This window comes from Dipodomys merriami, unplaced genomic scaffold, assembly GCF_024711535.1.
Source record: "Dipodomys merriami isolate MVZ:Mamm:240054 unplaced genomic scaffold, mDipMer1.0.p SCAF_138, whole genome shotgun sequence".
Lineage (NCBI taxonomy): Eukaryota > Metazoa > Chordata > Mammalia > Rodentia > Heteromyidae > Dipodomys > Dipodomys merriami.
This window is the reverse complement of record NW_027202693.1, coordinates 2,533,681-2,556,296: the sequence shown is the minus strand read 5'-3', so window position 1 is coordinate 2,556,296 and position 22,616 is coordinate 2,533,681. Positions and strand designations below refer to the sequence as shown.

Below are 22,616 nucleotides of genomic sequence, written 5' to 3'. Positions count from 1 at the left end.
CGGGACGACGCGGAGGCCTCGGTCCCCAGTGCCACCCGCCCGAGCGATGCCACGAAGGCCACGGCCACCACCAGCCACCCTCTCCAGTGAGCCGCCTGCTCAGGCCTCTCTGCCAAGCGAGTGCCTGGGGAAGAGGAAGGCGTGGCCCGCCATCGCCCGCCAGCCTGTCTCCCAGATCCACGTCCCGGTGGCTCCTTGGACTCCTCCGATCCAGAAATGAGTAAATAAATTATCAATAAAAGCCACTGGAAGCCAATGGCCCTCTAGGAACTAAGCTGCCGGCTCTACCAGATCGCGGAAATCTGTTCCTCGTGCTTGGGAGTCCAGGGAGAGAGAGAGGGCGGGAGCTGTATTGTCTTGTGTGCTCGAAGGTCCTGCCAGCAGGTGGAGTTCTGGAAGGTTTTTGGAGGATGCCATCAGAGGGTACTTGGGGCAACCTTCCATGACATTGAATGGTATGGTGGGAAAGTTACTCCTTTTATTTTTTTTTTTAAATTCGAATTCTTTTTTCAGTTCCTTCTGATTTCATCAGAGAGGTTTGTCTATACTTTGGGTCCGTATTTTATTGTTTCTTTTTATTTTCCATTTTTAGTTCTATTGTGCAGGTGCTGGGGCTCAGACACAGGCCTTCAAACTCTCTTTTTGTGTGTGTGTCCAGAGCTGGTGCTCTACCACTTGAGTCATGCCTCCAGCTTGCCTTGTTGCTGGTTGGTTTGAAATAAGAGTCGCTAGGAGTTTTCTGCCTGAGTTGGCTTTGAACTATGATCTTTATATCTCAGCCTACTGAAGAGCCAGGGTTACAGGCATGAGCCACTGGAACCTGGCTTGGGTTGGGTTTTTTTGTTTTGTTTTGTTTTGTCTGCTGTGGGGCTTGACTTCAGGGCCTGGGTGATGTCCCTGAGGTTGTTTTCTCCTCCCTGCCCCCTCTCCAGTTCTGGGGCTTCAAGTCAGGACCTGGGCACTGTCCCTGGTCTTCTTTTGCTCAAGGCTAGCACTCTACCATTTGAGCCACAGTGCTACTTCCTACTTTTTCTGTTTATGTGGTATTGGAATCTAACCCAGGGCTTCATACATGCTAGGCAAGCACTCTACCACTAATCCACATTCCCAATCCCCTGAGCTCTTTTTTGCTCAAGGCTGGTACTCTACAGCTTTGAGACACTGTTTTCTAGTAGTTAATTGGAGATAAGAGGCTCACAGGGGCTGGGAAGTTGGCTCAGTGGTAGAGTGCTTGCCTCACATGCCTGAGGCCCTGGTTTGATTCCTAAGCACCACATAAGCAGAAAAAGTCAGAAGTGGTGCTGTGGCTCAAGTGATAGAGCGCTAGCCTTGAGCTGAAGAGCTGAGGGACAGCACCCAGGCCCAGAGTTAAGGTCCCACGACTGACAAAAAAAAAAAAAAAAAGAGTCTCACAGATTTTCTTGCCTGGGCTGGCTTTGAACCATGGTTCTCAGCTCTCAGCCTCCTGAGTAGCTAGGATGACAAGTGTCATCCAAGCCACCAATGCTGGTCTGGGTTTTTTTTTTTTTTTATGACTCTCTAAAGCTTCATTAGGCAAAAAAGGCACCCAGAAAAATGAAAATTTAATTGCATCTGGGTTCACACGCTTACTTCAGGGCATTATTTCTACTCAAAGCTAAAATGGTAGGGTTTTTCTGTTTTACAACAGTTGCAGTTGTTTATGGAAGCACAGGGATTTTATGTGAAAAATATTTTATGCAGATCAATGCAAAGGTAAGAGTCAACATGCAAGTGAAATGAATGAAGCTGAGTTTGGGAAACATTTGGCTATTCATGCCACATGAGCATTAAACTACAAAACTCCCATTGAGTGCATTTGTGGGTGAGGTTGAGGGGGGAAGGAGCCACTATCTAAAAGCTACTGTCATGCACAAAGGTAGAATCTTTCTCTTTCTAATTCTGTTCCTCAGATTATCTGCTCCAGGGTATAGGGCAGAGTGGTGTGCCCTGCTCGTGCCTTACATTGTGCCAAGTACTAAGCAGACTATTCATAAAGACATTCACCCTCATTTCAGATTGGCTAATTTTTTTTCAGCAATGGAACTGAATAACTGGTTGCTGGTGGTCACATTCATTATTTCCTTAGGAGTTGCTCCTACTTTCCTTATAAGAGAGTAGATGCACATTCTAGATGTATACATACATGTATTCTGTAGATGCTCTTTAGGGGCTAGATATATAGACCATTCTGGTTTTATATAGTTTGAGCATTTGATTTCTCAGAGGAAATGCATTCAGCAACTTGGGTTTATTGTACTGAATTTAAAAAACATAAGAGTCTGGGGGTTGTAGTTCAGAGATGGTCCTTGTCTAGCATTCTCAAAACTCTGGGATTTGATCCCCACCACTGGAAAAGAAAAATTGCCAAACACCACAAACCATAGTTGGAGAAGGAAAGGACTTGGAGCAGGAAAAGACTTAGCTGGAGTCTGTGGGTAATCTAGATTATTGAAACAATTCTCTAGGTGACACTAAGTGCCTGGAATAAGGTAAATATAAACAGTGAGCAGATGCAGATCTTATTGCCAGAAAGCACTTGTAGTCTTTTCTCTCTAAAGCAGATGAAGAACACTGTAGAGAGGCGAGGCTTTTAGCCAGGGAAGCAGAGGACTGGGAGAGAGAGATGTTTCCACAGGAACAAAACAATGCCTTTGAAAGGACTCATTGGCCAGGCATTTGTTGGCCTTCTAGCAAGTGCCATACATCCTGTGAGGCACTGGGCCTTGAGCGCTAAATACAAAGTTCCTCCTCTTTAATAAAGCACTTCTGTCCATCACTGAGATGGCCACAGCAGTAACAAATGCTTTGACAAAACCAGGGCAGACTCATGGGGGCCATGTGAGGTAGACTGAGACTTGGAGGCTGGAGAGAAGGAAAGGAGTACGGAGTGTCTGAAGGTTAAGTTAGGAATTTAACATGGGGCTAGATGAGCCAGATGCTGGTGGCTCACACCTGTAATCCTAGCTACTCAGGAGGCTAGATCTGAAGATCATGGTTCAAAGCTAGCTCAGGGAAGGCAAGTCTTTGAGCCTTTTATCTCCAGCAAAAAGCCAGAGGTGGAGCTGTGGCTCAAGTGGTTGAGTACTATCCTTGAGTAAAAAAAGCTAAAGGGCAGTGCCTAGGCCCTGAATTCAACACCCTACCTCAAAAAAAAAAAAAAAAAGAATGGGAGCTCAGACTGGCCTACAAAGTAAGACTCTTATCTTAAAACAAACCAAACATTAAAAATAAATATTTAAAATTGCTCTATTTTTTAATGAGGTATTTAAAGGATGATATCCTAACTTTGGTCCTCAGGTGACTTACTACCTCTATATAGTAATGATTTTTTTTCTCCAGTAAGGCATGAGAATTTTTACACTAATTTGTATAGTTGTGTTTTTTTAATTAAGACACAAACATGAGGCATTTCTTCTTTTTGTTTTTTTCTGTCCTAAGACTGGGACTCGAACTTGATACTTGACTTTTTTGCCAATTGGCTAGTGCTTTTCTGATGGAACCACATCTCCAGCCCCGCATGAAGTGTTTGTTAGTGATAATAGCTATTGGGTGTTCACAAGGCACTACACATGTATATAGACATTCATCAGAATGGGCACCATCTCCATTTATAGGATGGATGTAGTAATGAAAGTTACAAGAGTCAGAAGTCACAAGAACAGAAGTGCTGGAGTAGATGCATAATTGATGAGCAATATTTTATAAGGTATATACGATAAGCTTTCCTTCGAAGTGAAAATTATTTGTGAACCTTTTTATAAGTGTGTTAGTCTTCCTGTAAGCTACTGTAATACCCAGGTTACTCTAGGCTACCTCTCTACTTCAAACTGGCAGAGAGAACATGAGAACAGCTCCTTGGTTTTCTTGTTCCACTCTAGATGATTGTATTTATAAATATATCAAGTGAAGTTGCCTTTTTCTTTCCAGAACCCACCAACGTTTCCCCAGGTATAACCACCTACTTTGTAAACGCTCAGAGCTTACCTTAATCTTATTTCATCCCTGCCTCAGTGCTGGCGGTGGCTGTGCAGCCCCTCGCAAGACAGTTACTGCTAGAATTTTAAGCCATAAGAAGTTCTGCTGAGCCAGGTGCTGGTGGCTCACGCCTGTCATCCTAGCTACTCAGGAGGCTGTGATCTGAGGATCACAGTTCAAAGTCAGCCTGGGCAGGCAAGTCCATGAGACTCTTATCTCCAGTAAACCACCAGAAACCCAGAAGTGGTGCTATGACTCTTAAAGGTAGAGCACTAGCATTGGGCAAAAGAGCTCAGGTATAGTACCCAGGCCCTAAGTTCAAACCCCATGACCAACCAACAAAAATGTTCTGTTCCAAATGAGATTTGTTTGAAAATAAGTTAGTATTTTTTTTTTGTTATGCGTTATTACTATTAGCCACATATCCACAATGCCCTATTCTGGCTAGCTTCGTCCGAAGACCAAATAGACCCATTAAGGAGAGCAATCTACCTTCTGGAATTATGACAGTAAAACACTAGAAAATGATGTTATTGATTGACAAGTTCAGGTACATTTGCGTTCTAAAGACTTTTGGAAGAAAAACATGATTCTTTTCTCAGAAACCTAGTAAAACTCTGAAAAATATTCCAAATAGAAATTAAACAACATGAGTCTCATATAATTTTACTACTATTTTCCCAAAGAACAAGATAATACATGATTGTTCTTAAATTTGGCCTGAGGATGGCTCTACTTGAGTGCTTGCATAGTGACCTCCAATCTAACTTAGTACTTAAACGGGATTGGAGGTCTATCTTAGGAATATACTTTTGTAACAAATAGTTGAATCTCAGCCAATCACAGCAGCCAAACTCCACTCAATCACAGGTGGACAACCTATCAGGCCATGTGCAAATAAGGCAAAGGCCCCAGAACTGGATTCAATCCAACTCTCCAAGCCACTTCTCCGTCCTGCCCATAAATGGTACCAGACCACATTGTATGCCGCAGTTCTCAAAACCTGCCAGTGAATGGGTGGTTCTTCCTTCTTCTAGTGAATAGATTGTTCTTCTTTGAGTGTATTGAAGGTTTTTAATATTGTCCATGTTCCCAAGAATATTAAAGCAGGAAATGACAATGTTATGACTATGGTGTTATTATTATTTTTGCTGGTCCTGGGGTTTGAACTCAGGCCCTGGGTGCTGTCCCTGAGCTTCTTTTTGCTCGAGACTAGTTCTTTACCACTTGAGCTAAACCTTTTGCCTTTTTCTGATGGTTTTATTGGAGCTAAGAGTCCCATGGACTTTCCTGCCTGGGGTGGCTTAAAACGGCGATCCTCAGATCTCAGTGAGTAGCAAGAATTAGAAGCGTTGAGCCACAGGCGCCCGGCCTGAGTATGATTTTTGTATAATTTTGTTTTGCTGTTCTCTGATGGCTGTAAGTATGCTTTGTGTTTATGTCATTGGCCCTGGACTGGGAATGATTTTGCCTCTTAGGACATTTGACAGTGTCTAGAATGCTACTATCCTAGTGGAAGCCAGGGAAGGAGCTAATATCCACAAAGAACACATCTGTAATCCTGGCTGCTCAAGGGGCTGAGATACAAAGATCATGGTTCAAAGCCAGCCCAAGCAGTAAAGTCCCTAAGATTCATATCTCCAACTAACCAGTAAAAAGCTGAAAGTGGGGCTGGGAACGTGGCTCAGTGGTAAAGAGCTTGCCTTGCCTGCATGAGGCCCTGGGTTCGATTCCTCAGTATCACATAAGCAGAAAAAGCTGGAAGTGGCGCTGTGGCTCAAGTGGTAGAGCACTAGTCTTGAGCTGAAGAGCTGAGGAACAGCGCCCAGGCCCAGAGTTCAGGCCCCACAACTGACAAAAAAAAAAAAAAAAAAAAAGCTGAAAGTGGAGCGATGGTTCAAGTGGTAGAGCACTAGTTTGAGCAAAAAAGCTCAGAGACAGTGCCCAGGCCCTGAATTCAAGTCTCCCCCCACCAACCCCATGGTACTGTGGTACTGGCACGCACATGCATGTACATGCACACACACACACACACACACACACACACACACACACATACACATGAACACAGAGGCATAGCCATCTCCCCTCCTAATGGAATTATCCCGTCCAAAATACCAACAGGTTGAGAAACTGCTTTACATTTCTTTGTAATGTTGGGATGAGGAAGACTCTTAAATTTATGGTTCCATCTATAAGCTTGTATATACATGTGGAGATGTACAAAACTAAAGAGATTTGAGATCTTGCATTTTTACTAATAGAGTTTGGCCCTTGATTTGCCTTTGTTTTTATTTATTTTTATTTTTTGGCCAGTCCTGGGGCTTGAACTTGGGGCCTGGGTACTGTCCCTGAGCTGCTTTTTTTTTTTCTTTTGGTCATGGGACTTGAACGCTGGATCTGAGTGCTATCCCTAAGCTCTTCAGCTCAAGGTGAGCGCTCTACTACTTGAGCCACAGTACCGCTTCCAGCTTTTATCTGCTTATGTGGTGCTGAGGAATCGAACCCAGGGCTTCATACATGCGAGGCAAGCACTCTACCACTGAGCCACCTTCCCAGCCCCCTGCTGACTGCTTTTGGAAAGGGGAGAGGAGGGAATGCTTTGGCTACTAGGAACTAGTTCTCTGGCCCCTCCCTACAATGGAGCCATTTGAAAAGCATTAGTTGGGCATTTATGGTGACCTCATCCATAGCAAAGATTCACTGAGAGCTGTCATATAACCTGACCTCACTTCGCTAGGCTAGCCAGTGGGGAGATAAGTACTTGAGACTCTACTGCTGGAGCCACACCTCCACCTCTTGTTGCCCTGGTTGTTTCTAAAACAGGGTCTTGCTTTTTGCCCAGGCCAACTGGAACTGTGATTGTCCTATTTATTTTCCCACTATAGTTGGGATGGTAGTCACACACCATGGCACCCAACTATTAGTTGAAATATATCTTGAAAAGTGTGTGTGTATGTGTGTGTGTGTGTGTGTGTGTGTGTGTGTGCCATTAAATTGAGTGCTGTCCATTAGCTTTTTCTTTCAAGGTTAGCACTCTACTACTTAAGCCACAGCTCTACTTTTGGATATTTTTAAGATTTTTATTTTTTGGCCTGGGCCTGGCCTTGAACTCTCATTTTTTGTCCCCTGAGAAACATGAGCCATCAGTTGGGTTAAAATTATGATCTTGTTCTGTGGCTCAGGTTGGCCTCAAACTCCTGTATTCAATAATCTTGATGCTTCACCCTTCTGAATTGTTGGACTAAAGGCCTGTGCCATCACACCCTGCTTTCTAGCCAGTGTTGATGTGTAATAGGGGGATAGTGAACCAAAATTTGACCAGTCAAGATTTTTTTTTTTTGTCAGTTGTGGCACTTGACCTCTGGACTTGGGCGCTATACCTCAGCTCTTCAGCTCAAGGCAAGCACTCAACCACTTGAGCCAAAACTCCATTTCCTGTTTTCTAAATGGTTTATTGGAGATAAGAGTCTCACGGATTTTCCTTCCCGGGCTGGCTTTGAACCGTGATCCTCAGATCGCAGCATTCTGAGTAGCTAGGATTAAGGTGTGAGCCACCAGCACCCAGCCAGTAAGGATTTTTTTTCTTTTTTTTTGTTGCTCGTGGGGCTTGAACTCTGGGCTTGGGCGCTATCCCTCAGCTCTTCAGCTCAAGGTGAGTGCTCTACCGCTTAAGCCACAGCACCACTTCCGGTTTTCTAGTGGTTTATTGGAGATAAGAGTCTCACAGACTTTCCTGTCAGGGCTGGCTTTGATCCTCGATCCTCAGATCTCAGCCTTCTGAGTAGCTACAGGTGTAAGCCACCAGCGCCCAGCTCCAGTGAGGATTTTTTTATGCCTTACAATACTTTGGGTCTTTAGAGCAATTTTCCTGTTTTGCTTGCAGTTAGCTTCTGTTACTTGTGTGTTTTTTTTTTTTTTTTTTGGGTCCGGTCATGGGGCCTGAACTCTGGGCCTGGGCGCTGTCCCTCAGCTCTTCAGCTCAAGGCTAGCACTCTACCACTTGAGCCACAGCACCACTTCCGGCTTTTTTCTTTTTTGCTTATGTGGTGCCGAGGAATTGAACCCAGGGCCTCAGGCATGCAAGGCAAGCGCTCTACCACTGAGCCACCTTCCCAGCCTAAGCTTCTGTTACTTGTAAGCCAAAGGTTTTAACCAACACAACCACTCCTGGGAAGGCCACAAAAGTTGTGTCTGGGGAAGACTGCTCTTTTGAAACAACAGTTTAATGGGTCTTCTGTGTATATGAAGGTGGATTCATTCTGGAATCTGGGTGTTCAGAATAATTAAACTGTAATGACAGTGGTGAAAGGTGTGCTGTGGGCAAGCCTGCCTGTGCAGCTCATTAATGCTTGATGGCTTTTCTTTGTTTTCCAGAGGATGGTCTTTATTTTATTTATTTTTTGTGGGGGTCTTAGGGCTTGAAACTCAGGGCCTGATCACTGTTTTTGAGCTTTTGTGTTTAAGGTGAGGGCTCTACCATGAAGCCACACCTCCACTTTCTGCTTTTCAGTGATTAATTGCAGATAAGAGTCTCACTTTCTTGGCCAGGCTGGCTTCAAATTGCAATCTTCAGATCTCAGCCTCCTGAGTTGCTATGATTTCAGGTGTGAGCCACTAGTACCTGGCTTGATTTTTTTTTTTTCTTTTTTGTTTGTTGGTCGTGGGGCTTGAACTCTGGGCCTGGGCGCTGTCCCTCAGTTCTTCTGTTCAAGGCTAGCACTCTACCACTTGTGCCACAGCGCCACTTCCGGATTTCTGGGGGTTTACTGGAGATAAAGAGTCAAATGGACTTTCCTGCCCAGGCTGGCTTTGAACTATGATCCTCAGATCTCAGCCTCCTGAGTAGCTAGGATGACAGGCGAGCCACTGGCACCTCCCTCCCCGCCCCCCCCCCCCCCAAGGGATGAGGACTGAACTGAAAGCCTTGCATTTATAGGCCAGTACTCTCACTGAGCTAAATCCCCAATCTCTTGCACGATATTTAACAAGCTGCTGTAGTTGGCCTGGTGAGTCAGTCCACGGTTCTAATAGTTTCCACCCCGACTTCCCTGGCCCGCAGGCCTGGACCTCGGCAGTCTCCCCGCCCTGGACAATCCTCTGCTGCCCTGCTGGGTGCTCTTCCAAGTCGGGGGGCGGGGGGGGGGAGAGAGGTGGGGGGGCCGCTGGGTTCCACCCCTAGGCCGTTCCTGGAAATGATCTTTTCATTTTCCATCACTTCAGGGAGCTTTCCCCAGAAGATCGAGGGACCTTGGGTGATCTTAAGACTGTTTAGGACGGGCCGTGTGCATAGAGTCTTGGCCCCGATCCACTGGGTGGGTTCGAACCCACCTTTCCGGAGGTCCGGGTGAAGAACGTCGCCTCCGATTTTCATTGTTTTCAGGTGGTGCCGGCCGGATACAGTCCTCCAAGGGAAGGGGAGGCGCTCAGGGGCGGGGGGGGCGGGGGTGTGGAGGGGTGAAAGTCGGCGGCGCGCTAGCCCGTCCAGTTCACCATGCTCCCCCCATACGCCGGCTCTGATTGGCTAGCAGCCGCCGCTCGCACGCGCGACTTCCGGGGCGGGGGCGGGGCTTGGGAGGAGTCAGGCTTCCGGCGCGAGGCGCCTTCGTCGCGGTTTTCGGCCCAGATGGCGGCCCAGGTCGTTCACACGCGGTATCCCGGAGAGGCGGCACCCTCGGCTTCGGCGGCCGCTACTCTGGAGACGACGAGGCCCGGGTGAGATTCGGGTGTCTCGCGTCGGTGTCCCTGGGACCGAGGCCCGGGACCGGGATGGGGGAGCGGCTCTGGAAGGCCCTGGGCCCTCTACTGGAGCGGGAGGCGGGCCGCGGCGGAGGTGGTCGCGGGCCCGGGACCAGGCCCTGGGCTGGTGGGTGGAAACGGCCAGCTCGAAGCGGCTGTGCTCGGTCCCGGGCCCCCAGCCACCCCTCCGCCCTCCGGAGGCCCCCCCCCCCGTCCTTCCCAGGTCCCCCCACGTCCTTCCCAGGTTCCCCCACCCCATCCTTTCCAGGCCCCCCCATCCTTTCCAGGCCCCCCATCCTTCCCAGGTCCCCCCTCCCGATCCTTTCCAGGTCCCCCCATCCTTCCCAGGTCCCCCCCCGTCCTTCCCATGTCCCCCCTCATCCTTCCTAGGTCCCCCCCACTCCTACCCTTTCCAGGTCCCCTCCCCCCATCCTTCCCAGGTCCCCTGTCCTCCACCTTGCGCCGGCCCCCATCCACTCCCCCAAACGCCATCCACCTTCCTGGGCCCCCTCACTGCGTTTCTGGACTGTCTTCTCCATTTACTCTTCCCTCCAGTGTTAAGGATGGCAGATGGAATCCTAAATTTTGTTAGAAATTTATTCGACCAAAAATAAGCTGTAAACTCAATTCCACAGTATTTTAAACCGTGTCGTAGCCAGTTTCTAATCTCTACCCCTCTCCTCCATTCAACACTTTTCAGTGGAATGCTTTGTGTTCCTGCTGACCACTGCTTAAAGCAAACACTTAGCATCCCATTCAAAATTACTTATGAATTACATCCTTAACTGTGGCAGATAGGGGGCATTGCCAACAGAGTGTGTGTGTTTGGGGTGGTCGTGGTGGTGGCAGTAAATAGACCAGTAAATAAGTGAACAAGATAGTTCCAGATAGTGATAAATTCAATGAAGAAATATGACAGCTGAAGTGTGGTGGTCCAACCTGGAGTCAGGGATCCAGGGATCACCGTTCAAAGTGGGATAAAGTTAGGGAGAACCCCTGTCCAAAATTTAAATAGCTAAAAAATAAAGGAACGTTTTAACAATACAGGAAGGCAACAAGTAAAGGAAAAATGGATTTTTTAGATTTTTTGGTGAAGAAGCATCTAATATTGGAGCTTCATTGTGAATGAATGTAATCTTCAGCTTTCTGGGAAGACTGATGTTTGATAGAATGAGTACTAACTAGCTCATCAAGTTGAAAGAACAGAAAGGACACTATGCTTGCCATAAAACAATTGGTTGGAGATGAGATCAAAGGTGGGCAGGGGCCAGATTAGCAGAGAATCTTCTAGGATGAATATGGAGTTTTGATTTTTGCTTTTCATTGAGTGAAGGATGAAGCCATCCCTGGGTAAGAATGGAAGCAGGGGGAACATGTCTCACTGATATGTGTTCTGTAAGGGTTCCCTACTATTCTGTCATGAGTTTAATAGCTTGGTGATCTTGCTTCTGCAGAATTTCAGATATGCTTACATTAGAGAATGACTTCTTCAATTCTCCCCCAAGAAAAGCTGTTCGGTTTGGCAGTACTGTGCCAGAAGTCTTGCTGAAATACAAAAAGGTAAGAAGAGATGGCATGAGCGTTGGGATTGTTGGCTGGAATACAGAGCTATTCTACCAAAGATAAGTTAGGTGGTGGGAGGTGGGGGTGGTTAGCAATAGAGTGTGCTTTGGCTGTGGGTTCAATCCCCAGTGCTTTAAAAAAAAAACAAAGCCTCAGTTTATATAATATTGTCTACCAGTATGGAAATCAAGTAATTAGAGATTGTATGGTGCATTTAGTTAAAAAAAGAGTAATAAAGTGTTTGATGTGTTTTTACAACTTCAGATGTCATATTTACTAAGAATCTTTTGTAAACATTAGCAAGTCCTAGAATAAAAAGCTGTTAGGACATTTTATTTTACTTTGTCTTATTTTTTGCCAGTCCTGGGGCTTGAATTCAGGGCCTGGGCGCTGTCCCTGAGCTTCTTTTGCTCAAGGCTAGCACTCTACCACTTGAGCCATAGTGTCCCTTTGGGCATTTTCTGTTAATGTGGCACCAAGTAATCAAACCCAAGGCTTCATGTGTGCTAGGCAACCATTCTATCACTAAGTTATATTCTCAGCCCACATTTTATTTGTTTATTCTTTTGTGGGTCCTGGGGCCTGAATTCTGGGCCTGGGCACTGTCCCTCAACTCTTCAGCTCAAGACTAGAGCTCTACCACTTAAGCGTCAGCACCACTTCCAGCTTTTTCTACTTATGTGGTGCTGAGGAATCAAACCTGGGGCCTCCTACATGCAAGGCAAGCACTCTACCACTGAGCCACCTTCCCAGTCCCCCTTTATTTTATTTTATTTTTTTTTTAAATCTATTTGTATTTTTGAGCTAGGATCTTGCTATGTATCCTAGGCTGGTCTTGAATTCAATATATTTTTTCTGCAGCCTCTTGAGAACTTAGATTGTAGTTGTGTGCCACCATGGCAAAACATTTTTTTCTTAAGGAATTGCCTAAACATTACTTTGAAAGAATAAAGTAGGGATCTTTGTGTTAGCTTTTGGTTCAAGTGATTCTACTAGATCTCCGAGATCTAGTGAAAGAGACGATATAAATAACGATGTTTATGTATAATACTATACATTTGAATTGATACATATTAGTTCTCTTTTTTTCTTTGAGAATTTTCAAGGGTATCAAGAGTAGCCATACCTATACTCTAGCCCTCAGGAGGCCATGAGTTCTGGATTGCTTTGGGCTACAATCAGATTCTGTATCTCAAAACAAACACACACAAAAAGAGCATCAATTGTAATACCCAAGTGTCAGTATACAAATATAGCTAAATATGAATGGCTTTTTGGGTACTTGTCATTTTTTTTTTCCCCGTCTGCTTCTACTCACATGAATTCTGTCAATTGTGTCATGGTTTCATAATGGCAAGGGATATGTGAAAGTGACAAGGTTAATTCCACCAGATGGTGAGGGATGTTGAAAGTCCTGCTGTTGATATTGCACAGGAAACCACAGTAATCATCATTTAACCCTCCCATTCTTCTTGTTCAGGGTGAGACGAATGACTTTGAGTTGTTGAAGAACCAACTCTCAGACCCAGACATAAAGGTAGGTTGTAGTTGTGGAGCAGGTTGTTAGTTTGCACTTTGCAGGCTGTTCTGTCTTTCAGAGCTGGATCTTTTGCTCTACCAGGGGCTGTTATACTCCATTGAGGACATTTTATAATGGCTGGAAACTTTGGTTGTGACAAATGGGAATTAGGGGTGTTGGGTTGACAGGGATGATGTAAAATTAGGGAAACTTTTTTCCCCTTCAATATGTAGAAGTTTGAAGAAAAAAAAAAACACCAAACTGGTGTTTCAACTCAGGGCGTTATGCTTACTAGGCAAAAAATGTTTTACCACTTGAGTCATACCCCTAGTCTCTATTGGCTTTTGGTTTATTTTCTTTTTCTTGCATTTCTCTAGTTTTTGCTGGGGGCTGGCCTCTGATGAGATCTTCCTATCTCTGTAGCTGAGATTATAGGTGTAGACCTCCACACCCAGCTTTGTTTTGTTTGTTTTGTTGTGGTTTGAGGCTTGAACTCAGAGAGAGCTTTGTGCTCCCCCCCTCCTTCCCCCCATGGCTAGTATTCTATTTGAGCCACACTTCCAGAGTCCAATGTTTTGCTGGTTAATTGGAGACTGTTTCCGGGACTTTTGTCTGGGCTGGCTTTGAACTGTGATCCTCTAGGTCTTAACCTCTTGAGTAGCTAGGATTATAGATACAAGCTATTAGTCCCCACCCAGACTTGTTTCTCATCTACCTCTGGCATAGATGTGTCTGCCTAGAATTATTACAGTTGCTCTAGACTAGCAAGTCAGACTCATTATCTCCCTCCCAAGTCCCTGCCGCTGTAAGTTCAACTGCGTGTGGCTCTCCCAGGTCCTGAGCTGGGAGCCTTGGACTTTTCTGGACTTCCACCTTCACTCACTGAACCTTAGGGAAAAGGATGTTGGATCCCTCCCCACTTTGTTAGTGCACCTTAACAGTGTATGATCCTGCTGCCCCACCCCCCATCCTCTCCCGAGGAACCTGACTCATATGACTCCAAGAGGGCATGTCTGGGCATGTCACTTGCTTTTCAGAAAAGCTTCACATCTCACTGCACGCCCTGTTCCTCACTGCACGCCCTGTTCCTCACTGCACTCCCTGTTCCCTAAATTTGTCACTGTTTACCTTATATCTTCCCGTGCAACTAGAGCAGATCCTCTGTCCACTGTGTTTGAGCCTGGGCTCTGGCTCCACTGCTTCTCTCCCTTACTAGCTATGTGACCCAGAGCCAGTTTTGCACTGCAGTACAATGGAGTCACTACCTACGTCATGGGGTGGTGGTCAGGAATGACTGAATTGATTACATGGCTTGGTTTGGGTGTTCTGTTGGTGGTTACTTCTGTTACTGGCATTGTTACTGTAATCTTCAGAATTCTTCACTCATTCAGACCCAGGTCTGAATGGTCAGCTTCTTAGTTTTGTTTTGTTTTGTTTTGTTTTTTGTTTTGGTAGTCCTGGGGCTTGAACTCAGAGCTTAGGCACTGTCTCTGAGCTTCTTTTGCTCAAGGCTAGCACTCTACCACTTGAGCCACAGTGCCACTTCCAACTTTTTCTGTGTGTGTGGTACTGAGGACTTGAACCCCGGGCTTCATGCATACTAGGCAAACACTCTACCACTAAGCCACATTCCCAGTCCGTTTTCTTTTTTTTTTTTGGGTCCAGACAGGGGGCCTGAACTCTGGGCCTGGGCGCTGTCCCTCAGCTCTTCAGCTCAAGGCTAGCGCCCTACCACTTGAGCCACAGCGCCATTTTCAGCTTTTTCTGCTTATGTGGTGCTGAGGAATTGAACCCAGGGCCTCATGCATGCAAGGCAAGCACTGTACTGCTGAGCCACCTTCCCAGCCAGAGGATTTGTGATTTTGATAGAACTTTTCTTTGTTTAACTTGAGGATGAACAGATCATCAGCTGGCTGCTGGAGCTCCGCTCTTCCATCATGTACCTGACCAAAGACTTCGAACACCTGATTAGTATTGTGTTGGTGAGTTCATTTAGTTAATATCATGGGCTAGTAAGTGCTTCTTGTTTTTGAAACTGTATATTTATCACTGTCTTCTCCCTTGTCTAGAAATTGCCTTGGTTGAATAGAAGTCAGGCAGTGGTGGAGGAGTACTTGGCTTTTCTCGGGAATCTTGTGTCTGCCCAGACTGTCTTCCTCAGGCCCTGTCTTGGCATGCTGGCTTCCCACTTTGTACCTCGTGAGTAGTTGTGCTCTGCTTATCAAAGCCAGCTCCTTCCTCCCTCCTTCCCCTTGTCCCATCCCTTCCCCCCTGCCCTTCCTTATTAGAAAGAAAAGAGGTTCACAATTAATTTAAGCTAATTAATTTAAATTAATTAATTTGGTTCTGCGTGAATGGCAGAGTCCTCTGTGACACAGGACATCAAGGCAAGGGGTAGAAAGTGTGTGTTATGTGTTATTTACTGCATGTGATTTTTTTTTTTTGGGGCCAGTCCTAGGGCTTGAACTCAGGGCCTGGGCACTGTTCCTGAGCTTCTTTTGCTCAAGGCTAGCACTCTACCACTTGGAGCCACAGTGCCACTTCCAGCTTTTTCTGTGTATATGGTACTAAGGAATCGAACCCAGGGCTTCATACATGCTAGGCAAAGCACTCTACCCCTAGGCCATCTTTATTAAAGCACACTGGGGCTTTTGCCACCATGGATGTGCATGCTGGTATTCTGGAGGTACATGTCTCCTGTAGGGATGTCTAGGTCCAGCCTTGGTTTTGACAGGTTGTCCCTTGTTTTAATGAACCTCTGACAAAGTCTTAGAACTTATCTCAGATTTTGTAGCTATGTAAGCATTCTCTGGTTGCTGTACTTTCTCAAATGGTGAATCTATCATCATACTTGGCTTGGACTATGGGAAAAAACAGCTTTCCTGTATAGGCATCATTGTGTAGGTCCATGACAGATGAGTGACATGTGCTTCTTTTCCCTCTAAAGCGCGAGTGATCATTAAGGAAGGTGACATAGATGTTTCGGATTCCGATGATGAAGATGATAGTAAGTATAAAAGGATTTTAAAGCAAAGAACACCCCTAGATTGTGGAGAATGTGATGGATGACTACAAAACATGGTGGAATCTGGTCCAACAAGTAGATGGCAACACATGTCCTCAAGTAATTACTCCATTTAATCTTGATGGCTGTAGAGAGGAATCTTGAAATTCTCATTTCTCTGATAGATTCCTCACTCTTGCTTTTAACTAGTGATTTCAGCTTCAGGTTCTTGATTTTTCAGCTCTTAGTTTTGACGGTCACATGCCCAACTTTTCTCCTTATAGATCTTCCTGCGATTTTTGACACATGTCACCGAGCCTTGCAAATAATAGCAAGATATGTCCCATCGTGAGTATGCTTTTGTTACTTTGAATCTTAACATTTGATTCTGAAGAAACTAAATGGGCTGGTATATATCTATAGCTGTGTGCGTATATATACATGTACACATATATGTATGTATATGTGTATACATATATACACACACATATATGTCAGCAGTAGTGTGCTTGACTGGCTTGTGTGTGTCTGGGTTCTATCCTCAGCACCACAAAGAGGAAAGGAAAGAAAATTGTAATCAGGTGAAAGCCATAATATATAAGCGGCATCCGTATGGGCTATGTGTCATGATGCTGGCTGCATCATGTTGATGATGTCACTTTTTATTGAAAATAGTGCTTCTGTTTTGTTCACGTTCTTTAACCATTTTGAAAAACTTACATACCAGTTCTCCCGCAAATTTCCTGTGGTATTTGGAATTTTGCTTTTATCTTCAACAGATATGGTATCGAAATATTTTCACTGAGAAATCCCGATGTGTATTTGTGTCATGCCATATGAATAAGAAAACCTTTGCAGGTTTGTGGGTTTCTTTTTGGAGGGTAGATTTCTAGGTTGATTTTTTTTTGTTAACAAAGAATCCAAGTTGGTGTTCTTTTTGCTTTTTTTAAAAAAAGTAATATGTGTGGTGGGAAATGTTTAGACTTAAACTGAAACCCTTTTAAACTTTTATTTTTTGTCGGTCATGGAGCTTGAACACAGGGTCTGGGCTCTGTCCCTTAGCTCTTTTGCTCAAGGCTCCCACTTGATTACTTTGAGTTGCAGAACCACTTCCGGTTTTCTGGTGGTTAATTGAAAATAAGAGTCTCACAGACTTTCCTGCCTGGGTTGTCTTTGAACCATGATCCTCAGATCTCAACCTCCTGAGTAGCTAGAATTCCAGGTGTGAGCCACCAGTGCCTGGCTTCTTTTAGACTTTTAAAGGAGGAAAGCGCCTCTTTTAAGTTGCTGTTAATATGAAGTTAAACCATTTTTTTCACCTTAGTTTTTAATTTAAAATTTTTTATTAGCATCTATTGTATACCATGGCCATTTTCTATTACTGGTTTTCATTAATAGATTTTTCTGTGGAACTATACATTTCTTTTTGTTTTGGAAGTGTAGGGGTTCTTGCCTGCCTCCCATCTGTCAGTGCTCTGGAATTGGGGAATGTGAATTTTCTTAGCAAGTGTAGTTTACATGGATTGTTTTGTTTCAATAGGACACCATGGTTTCTTATGCCAATACTTGTGGAAAAGTTTCCATTTGTTAGAAAATCTGAGAGAATACTGGTAAGAACTCTTTTTCATGAAGATAATGGGAATATTGTTTCATGTGATTGTCTTTTAAGTTATGCTAGTTTTTCTTAAAAGTTCTTTTTTAGATTTTAAATTTGAGACTTAAGATTTTGATTCTGGGCTTGGGAAGGTGGCTCAGTGGTAGAGTGCTTGCTTTGCATGCATGAGGCCCTGGCTTCCGTTCCTTAGCACCACATAAGCAGAAAAAGCCAGATGTGGCGCTACGGCTCAAGTGGTAGAACACTAGCCTTGAGCTGAAGAGCCCAGGGACAGCGTCCAGGCTCAGAGTTCAGGCCCATGACTGACAAAAAAAAAAAAAAAAAAGAATTTGATTCTGATTCCTTTCTTAGTGAGTACTGGGAATCCTCCATACCTTTTTCTTACTTGCAAGAAGTTAACAGTCCATTTCAGAGGCACCGTTAGAGGCCTGGTGTTGACACATGATAACCACTGGATAATAGCAGATCATATGTTCCTAATTGTAGACATGCCTTGCCTGAGCAGAGAAAGCGGAACTTTTGGAGGCATGCAAATGGGGCTTGAATGCAGGACCTCATGCTTTCACTTGCCTTTTTTTTTTTTTTTTTTTTTTTTTGCTAAAGGCTAGTGTCTACCCCTTGAGCCATGCTTCCTCGTTCTGGCTTTTTTGCAGGTTAATTGAAGATACAAGTCCCTTGGATTTATCTGCCTGGGCTGGCTCGAAACTGTGATCTTTAGTTCTCAGCTTTTGGTGTAGCTAGAGTTACAGGTGTAAACCACCAGTCCCCAGCTTCTGTGATATTTACATCATCTGTGTGCTCCTCATGAATTCCTAGTGTCTATATCACTTTGTGTTTCCCCCCATAAGTGGTTAGAGGCACTAAGGAGGAGTTACTAACTTTTGCTCTTGTTTGTCCCACTGTGCTTCCCATGGATGGTTAAACCACTGCATAGCTAGGAAAATAGATGTCAGGCTGAGGGAGGAAGATCACTCATTTGAGGCTAGCCTAGTATATATACTGAGACCCTGTCTCAAAAAGAAGGAAAGGATATAGATACAGAAATTGTGAATGAATATAAGAAAAGCAAGACTAACAATATATGAGAAGTTATGCACTGTGTGCAGTCAGATGGGCAAAGGCTCCTGCAGGAAATGGATGCATCAGCCCTGCTGCATCTGCTAGCCTGGCCCTGACAGTAATGCCAAGTGTTGATTTTTGTCTGTGTTATACTTCAGGAATGTTACGTCCATAATTTACTAAGGATCAGTGTGTATTTTCCTACCCTGAGGCATGACATTCTGGAACTTGTTATTGAGAAGCTCCTCAAGTTGGATGTAAGTACTGGACAAACTTTTTCCTTCTGGTTTGCATTTATGGAATGATTGTGTTTATGAGGTGCCATTGCTCCCTCCTCATGTCCTGGTCCTGCATGTGGGTATGCTGGGGCTGCAGCCGTCCTCTGGCTGGGCGCCGGCCTCCCCCCAGTCCCACGGAGGTGGAGTACTGTTGCTGAAGCTGCTGTGATTGGGATGAACTAGAGGCAGGGGTACTGGTGGTGTTAGGGTGCTGGCACTGTCAGGGGTGGCAGTCAGGATGGCATTAAGGAGAAGTGAAAATGACCTCTGATCATGCCCTTCTGCTAGGTGATGGGCGAGATGCTTATGGACTGTGTATGTGAGGGCCTTGTGCAGAAAGAGGGAATGGATGTTTGAGTAGTTCGTGTTGATTTCATATGCATACACGAGTTTGGAGTAAAGGGACTTGGATTTCAGTATTTAGTTCCTTCCTTCCTGACCCAGACCACTGGGCAGGTTCACCCCATCATGGTGACGATGCCCACTGTGCTCATGGCTGTTCCTTTTGCTTCCCTGGCACAGGTCAGTGTGTCCTGGCAGGACATCGAGGATGCTGAGGAGGCTGCGGCCCACGCTCGGGTTGGGACGGACTCGGCCGAAGGACTGTTCAACATGGTCAGCTTTTTTTTTTTTGGGTCCGGTCGTGGGGCCTAAACTCTGGGCCTGGACGCTGTCCCTCAGCTCTTCAGCTCAAGGCTAGCGCTCTACCACTTGAGCCACAGCGCCACTTCCGGCTTTTTTCTTTTTGCTTATGTGGTGCTGAGGAATCAAACCCAGGGCCTCAGGCATGCAAGGCAAGCGCTCTACCACTGAGCCACCTTCCCAGCCCCTACATGGTCAGCATTTTTAACGGCCAGCGGCCTATTCTCCTTTCCAAAGAGTCAAAAGAGTTCACTACACCTGAGAGTGCTTCCTGACCTGAGGAGGTGGTTGCGTTTCTTCCATGTTTACTAACCTTGCAACTATTTAGTTCATTTTTTATTGAAACCTTGGGGGTTGAACCTGGGGCATGCTCTACCACTGAGCTTCCTATCCAGCTGTGGCGTGCGTGCATGCGTGCGTGTCTGTCTGTTTCTGTCTCCGTCTCCTGGGGCTTGAACTCTGAGCTGGGTGTTGTCTCTCAGCTCTTCAGCTCAAAGATAGCACTCTACCATTTGAGCCACAGCTCCACTACTGGTTTTTTGGTGGTTTATTGGAGATAAGAATCTCCTCGATTTTCCTGCCCAGTCTGGCTTTGAGACGTGATCTTCAGATCTCAGCCTCCTGAGTAGCTAGGATTACAGGCATGAGCCACTGGTGCCTGGCTGCTTAAACATTGTTAGTAAAGGTGATGCACAAAGGAGTTACAGTTCTTTCTAAAAGTCAGGTAAAGAGTACATTCACGGGCTAGGAATGTGGCTTAGTGGTAGAGTGCTTGCCTAGCATGCATGAAGCCCTGGGTTTGATTCCTCAGTACCACATACACAGAAAAAGCTAGAAGTGGCACTGTGGCTCAACTGGTAGAGTGCTAGCCTTGAGCAAAAGAAGCTCAGGAACAGTGTCCAGGCCCTGAGTTCAAGCCCCAGGACTGGCAAAAATAAAAAGTACATTTGCTTTTGGAACATGTCACCCCTTCCCGTTTTCTCCCAGCCAGCTGTGGCTTTTAATTTGTGTTGATGGTACTGGGCTGTGAACTTTAGCCTGTGAGTTACTAGAAAAGTGCTCTACTTCTTGAGCCATACCTCCACTTGAGTGTTTTTGTTGGTTGGTTGGAGATAAAAGTCTTGGATTAGTCTGCTCAGGCTGGTTTCAAACTTCAGTTCCCAGATCTCCGCTTCCTGAGTAGCTAGGGTTATAAGAAGGAGCTCCTGGTGCCAGGTTCATCAAGCTTTGTATTGACAGCTTTTCTTCCTTCAAAGGATGAAGATGAAGAAACAGAGCGTCAAGCAAAGGCCGACCCAGAGCTGCGAGTTCAGATGGCCCATCCTGTAGCTGAGCGCCTGGACATCCTGCTGGCTTTGCTTTTGTCCTACATCAAGGATGTCTGCTATGTGGATGGTAACCTATGACATTGCCACTCATCACTCTGGGTGTTCCCCACACATTCCTTCTGGCACAAATCTGAACCCTCAACCTGGAGAAAGCTTTAGAGAGGTCTGCTATCTGCCACGGTCACAAAGCTTCAGAAGAACAGGCCTGAGATTCAGGCTCATTTACATGGCGCTTCCAAGCCCTTGGTCTTTGCCTGTTGTGTTCAGAGCTAGTAGTGGTGCTTGGCAAGCTCTATGCAGAGCTGAAATTAGACTTGAATTGCTTGAGATGTTTAGAGTGCTCTAGCCAGCACCAGTTGCCTGGCTGAGTGAGTTAGAGGGGCTTTGCTTGAAGGCCTTGCAGCAGGTCAGAACTGTTCCGAGCAAATCTGCAGGTGAAGACTTGACATTTTCCTAAGATTTAAGTATGAACTTCATTTATATGAAACATAAATGAAAAAATGTTTTTGAAGTGCTGGCAGTCAGACAAACCCCGGGCCCCCAGATGCCAGGCATCAATCCTAATGACTGAGTTGTAGCACTAGCCCCAAGTACATTTTCTATGAATTTGAGAGGTCTAGTGAAAATTAAGTAAATTGTGAATATGTTCTTTTATTCTGCCGGACTGGGGATTGAGCCCAGGGTCTTTTGTGTGTGCTAGGCAGCATTCTACCTTGAGCTATGTCCTCAGCCCAATTAAAAACATATTTTATGCCATTCACTGTTTTAAAATTTTTTTTTGACCAGTGGATTTAACTGGTATTTTTTTCATTATTATAAATAACGGCACACAAACCTCATACATACGTGTATCTTCAGTTATTTGCTTATGATAAACTCCTGGCAAGGGTTGTGCTCAAGTTATATATCTGACTCCACCTGTAATCCTAGCTAGTCAGGAGGCTGAGAACTAGAAGATCAAGGTTTGAAGCCAGCATTGGCAGAAAAGTCCAAGAGACTCCACCTCTGATCATCAAAACACTGCACTGGAGGTGTGGCTCAAATGATTTCTTGCTTTGAGCAAGACAAGAGAAAGTCAGGCCTTGAGTACAAGCCCCACCCACTATCAGCATTTTTTTTTTTAAAGTAGGGGAGAGGCTACAGTCCGTTAAAAGTTTCCCTTTAGAAAGGTTTTTATTGCTGGGTGCTCATGGCTCATACTTGTAACCCTAGCTACTCAGGAGGCTGAGATCTGAGGATCACGGTTTGAAGCCAGTCCAGGCAGAAAAGTCACTGTGAGATTCTATTCTCCAGTTAACCACTTAAAAACTGCCACTGAAGCTATGGCTCAGTGGTAGAGCACTAGCTTTGAGCAAAAGAGCTCAGAGACAGCACCTAGACCCTGAATCCAAGCCCGAGGACTGATGAAAATAAAAAAAAATCTGCAATCTAGCATTTTGCTTTAATCTTAGGTTACTGCATAATGCTAGATATTAGTGTGTTTGTAGTACTGGGGGTTGAACTCCAGGTTTCAGACTTTTAGGCAGGTGCTCTACTACTTGAAGCATGCCTCTAGTCTGCTGTTTTTGTTGGTTATTTTGGAAATGTTGTCTAATGAGTTTTTCTTCTCATTCTCCTCGAACCGAGATCTTGCAGATCTCAGCCTCCTAAGTAGCTAGGGTTTTGGGTGTGAGTCACCTGTACCAAGCTGTGTTGTTGATTTTATTGAGGGGTTAGGGCCTCACTGCAATCAGGGTTGACCCCAAACCTTGAATCCTCACACCTCAGTCTCCTGATTGCTGAGATCCAGGCAAGTGACACCATACTTTGCTTTCATTGTCATGTTTAACATTGCTCTGCTTTAGGCAGATAACACCGATAGCTTGAAACTATG

At 45.2% G+C, this 22,616-nt stretch overlaps 1 protein-coding gene across 3 annotated transcripts in view; it reads left to right on the top strand.

The window, feature by feature from the left end:
* Nucleotides 1-374: 374 nt before the first annotated feature.
* LOC138825612 (RNA polymerase I-specific transcription initiation factor RRN3-like) overlaps nucleotides 375-22,616 on the top strand; it is a 31,689-nt gene continuing 9,447 nt past the window's right edge. For 2 of the 3 annotated variants that reach the window (XM_070020312.1, XM_070020311.1), the window contains exons 1-11: nucleotides 9,583-9,711; nucleotides 11,190-11,295; nucleotides 12,779-12,835; nucleotides 14,710-14,799; nucleotides 14,887-15,016; nucleotides 15,765-15,824; nucleotides 16,106-16,169; nucleotides 17,362-17,431; nucleotides 18,654-18,752; nucleotides 19,296-19,388; nucleotides 20,672-20,810. In XM_070020312.1, coding sequence (XP_069876413.1) covers nucleotides 9,623-9,711; nucleotides 11,190-11,295; nucleotides 12,779-12,835; nucleotides 14,710-14,799; nucleotides 14,887-15,016; nucleotides 15,765-15,824; nucleotides 16,106-16,169; nucleotides 17,362-17,431; nucleotides 18,654-18,752; nucleotides 19,296-19,388; nucleotides 20,672-20,810 — 997 coding nt within the window. In that variant the 5' untranslated portion in view covers nucleotides 9,583-9,622. Of the gene's footprint in view, nucleotides 456-9,582; nucleotides 9,712-11,189; nucleotides 11,296-12,778; nucleotides 12,836-14,709; nucleotides 14,800-14,886; nucleotides 15,017-15,764; nucleotides 15,825-16,105; nucleotides 16,170-17,361; nucleotides 17,432-18,653; nucleotides 18,753-19,295; nucleotides 19,389-20,671; nucleotides 20,811-22,616 lie in introns of those variants that run through there. The other variant, XM_070020314.1, reaches the window with a different exon arrangement.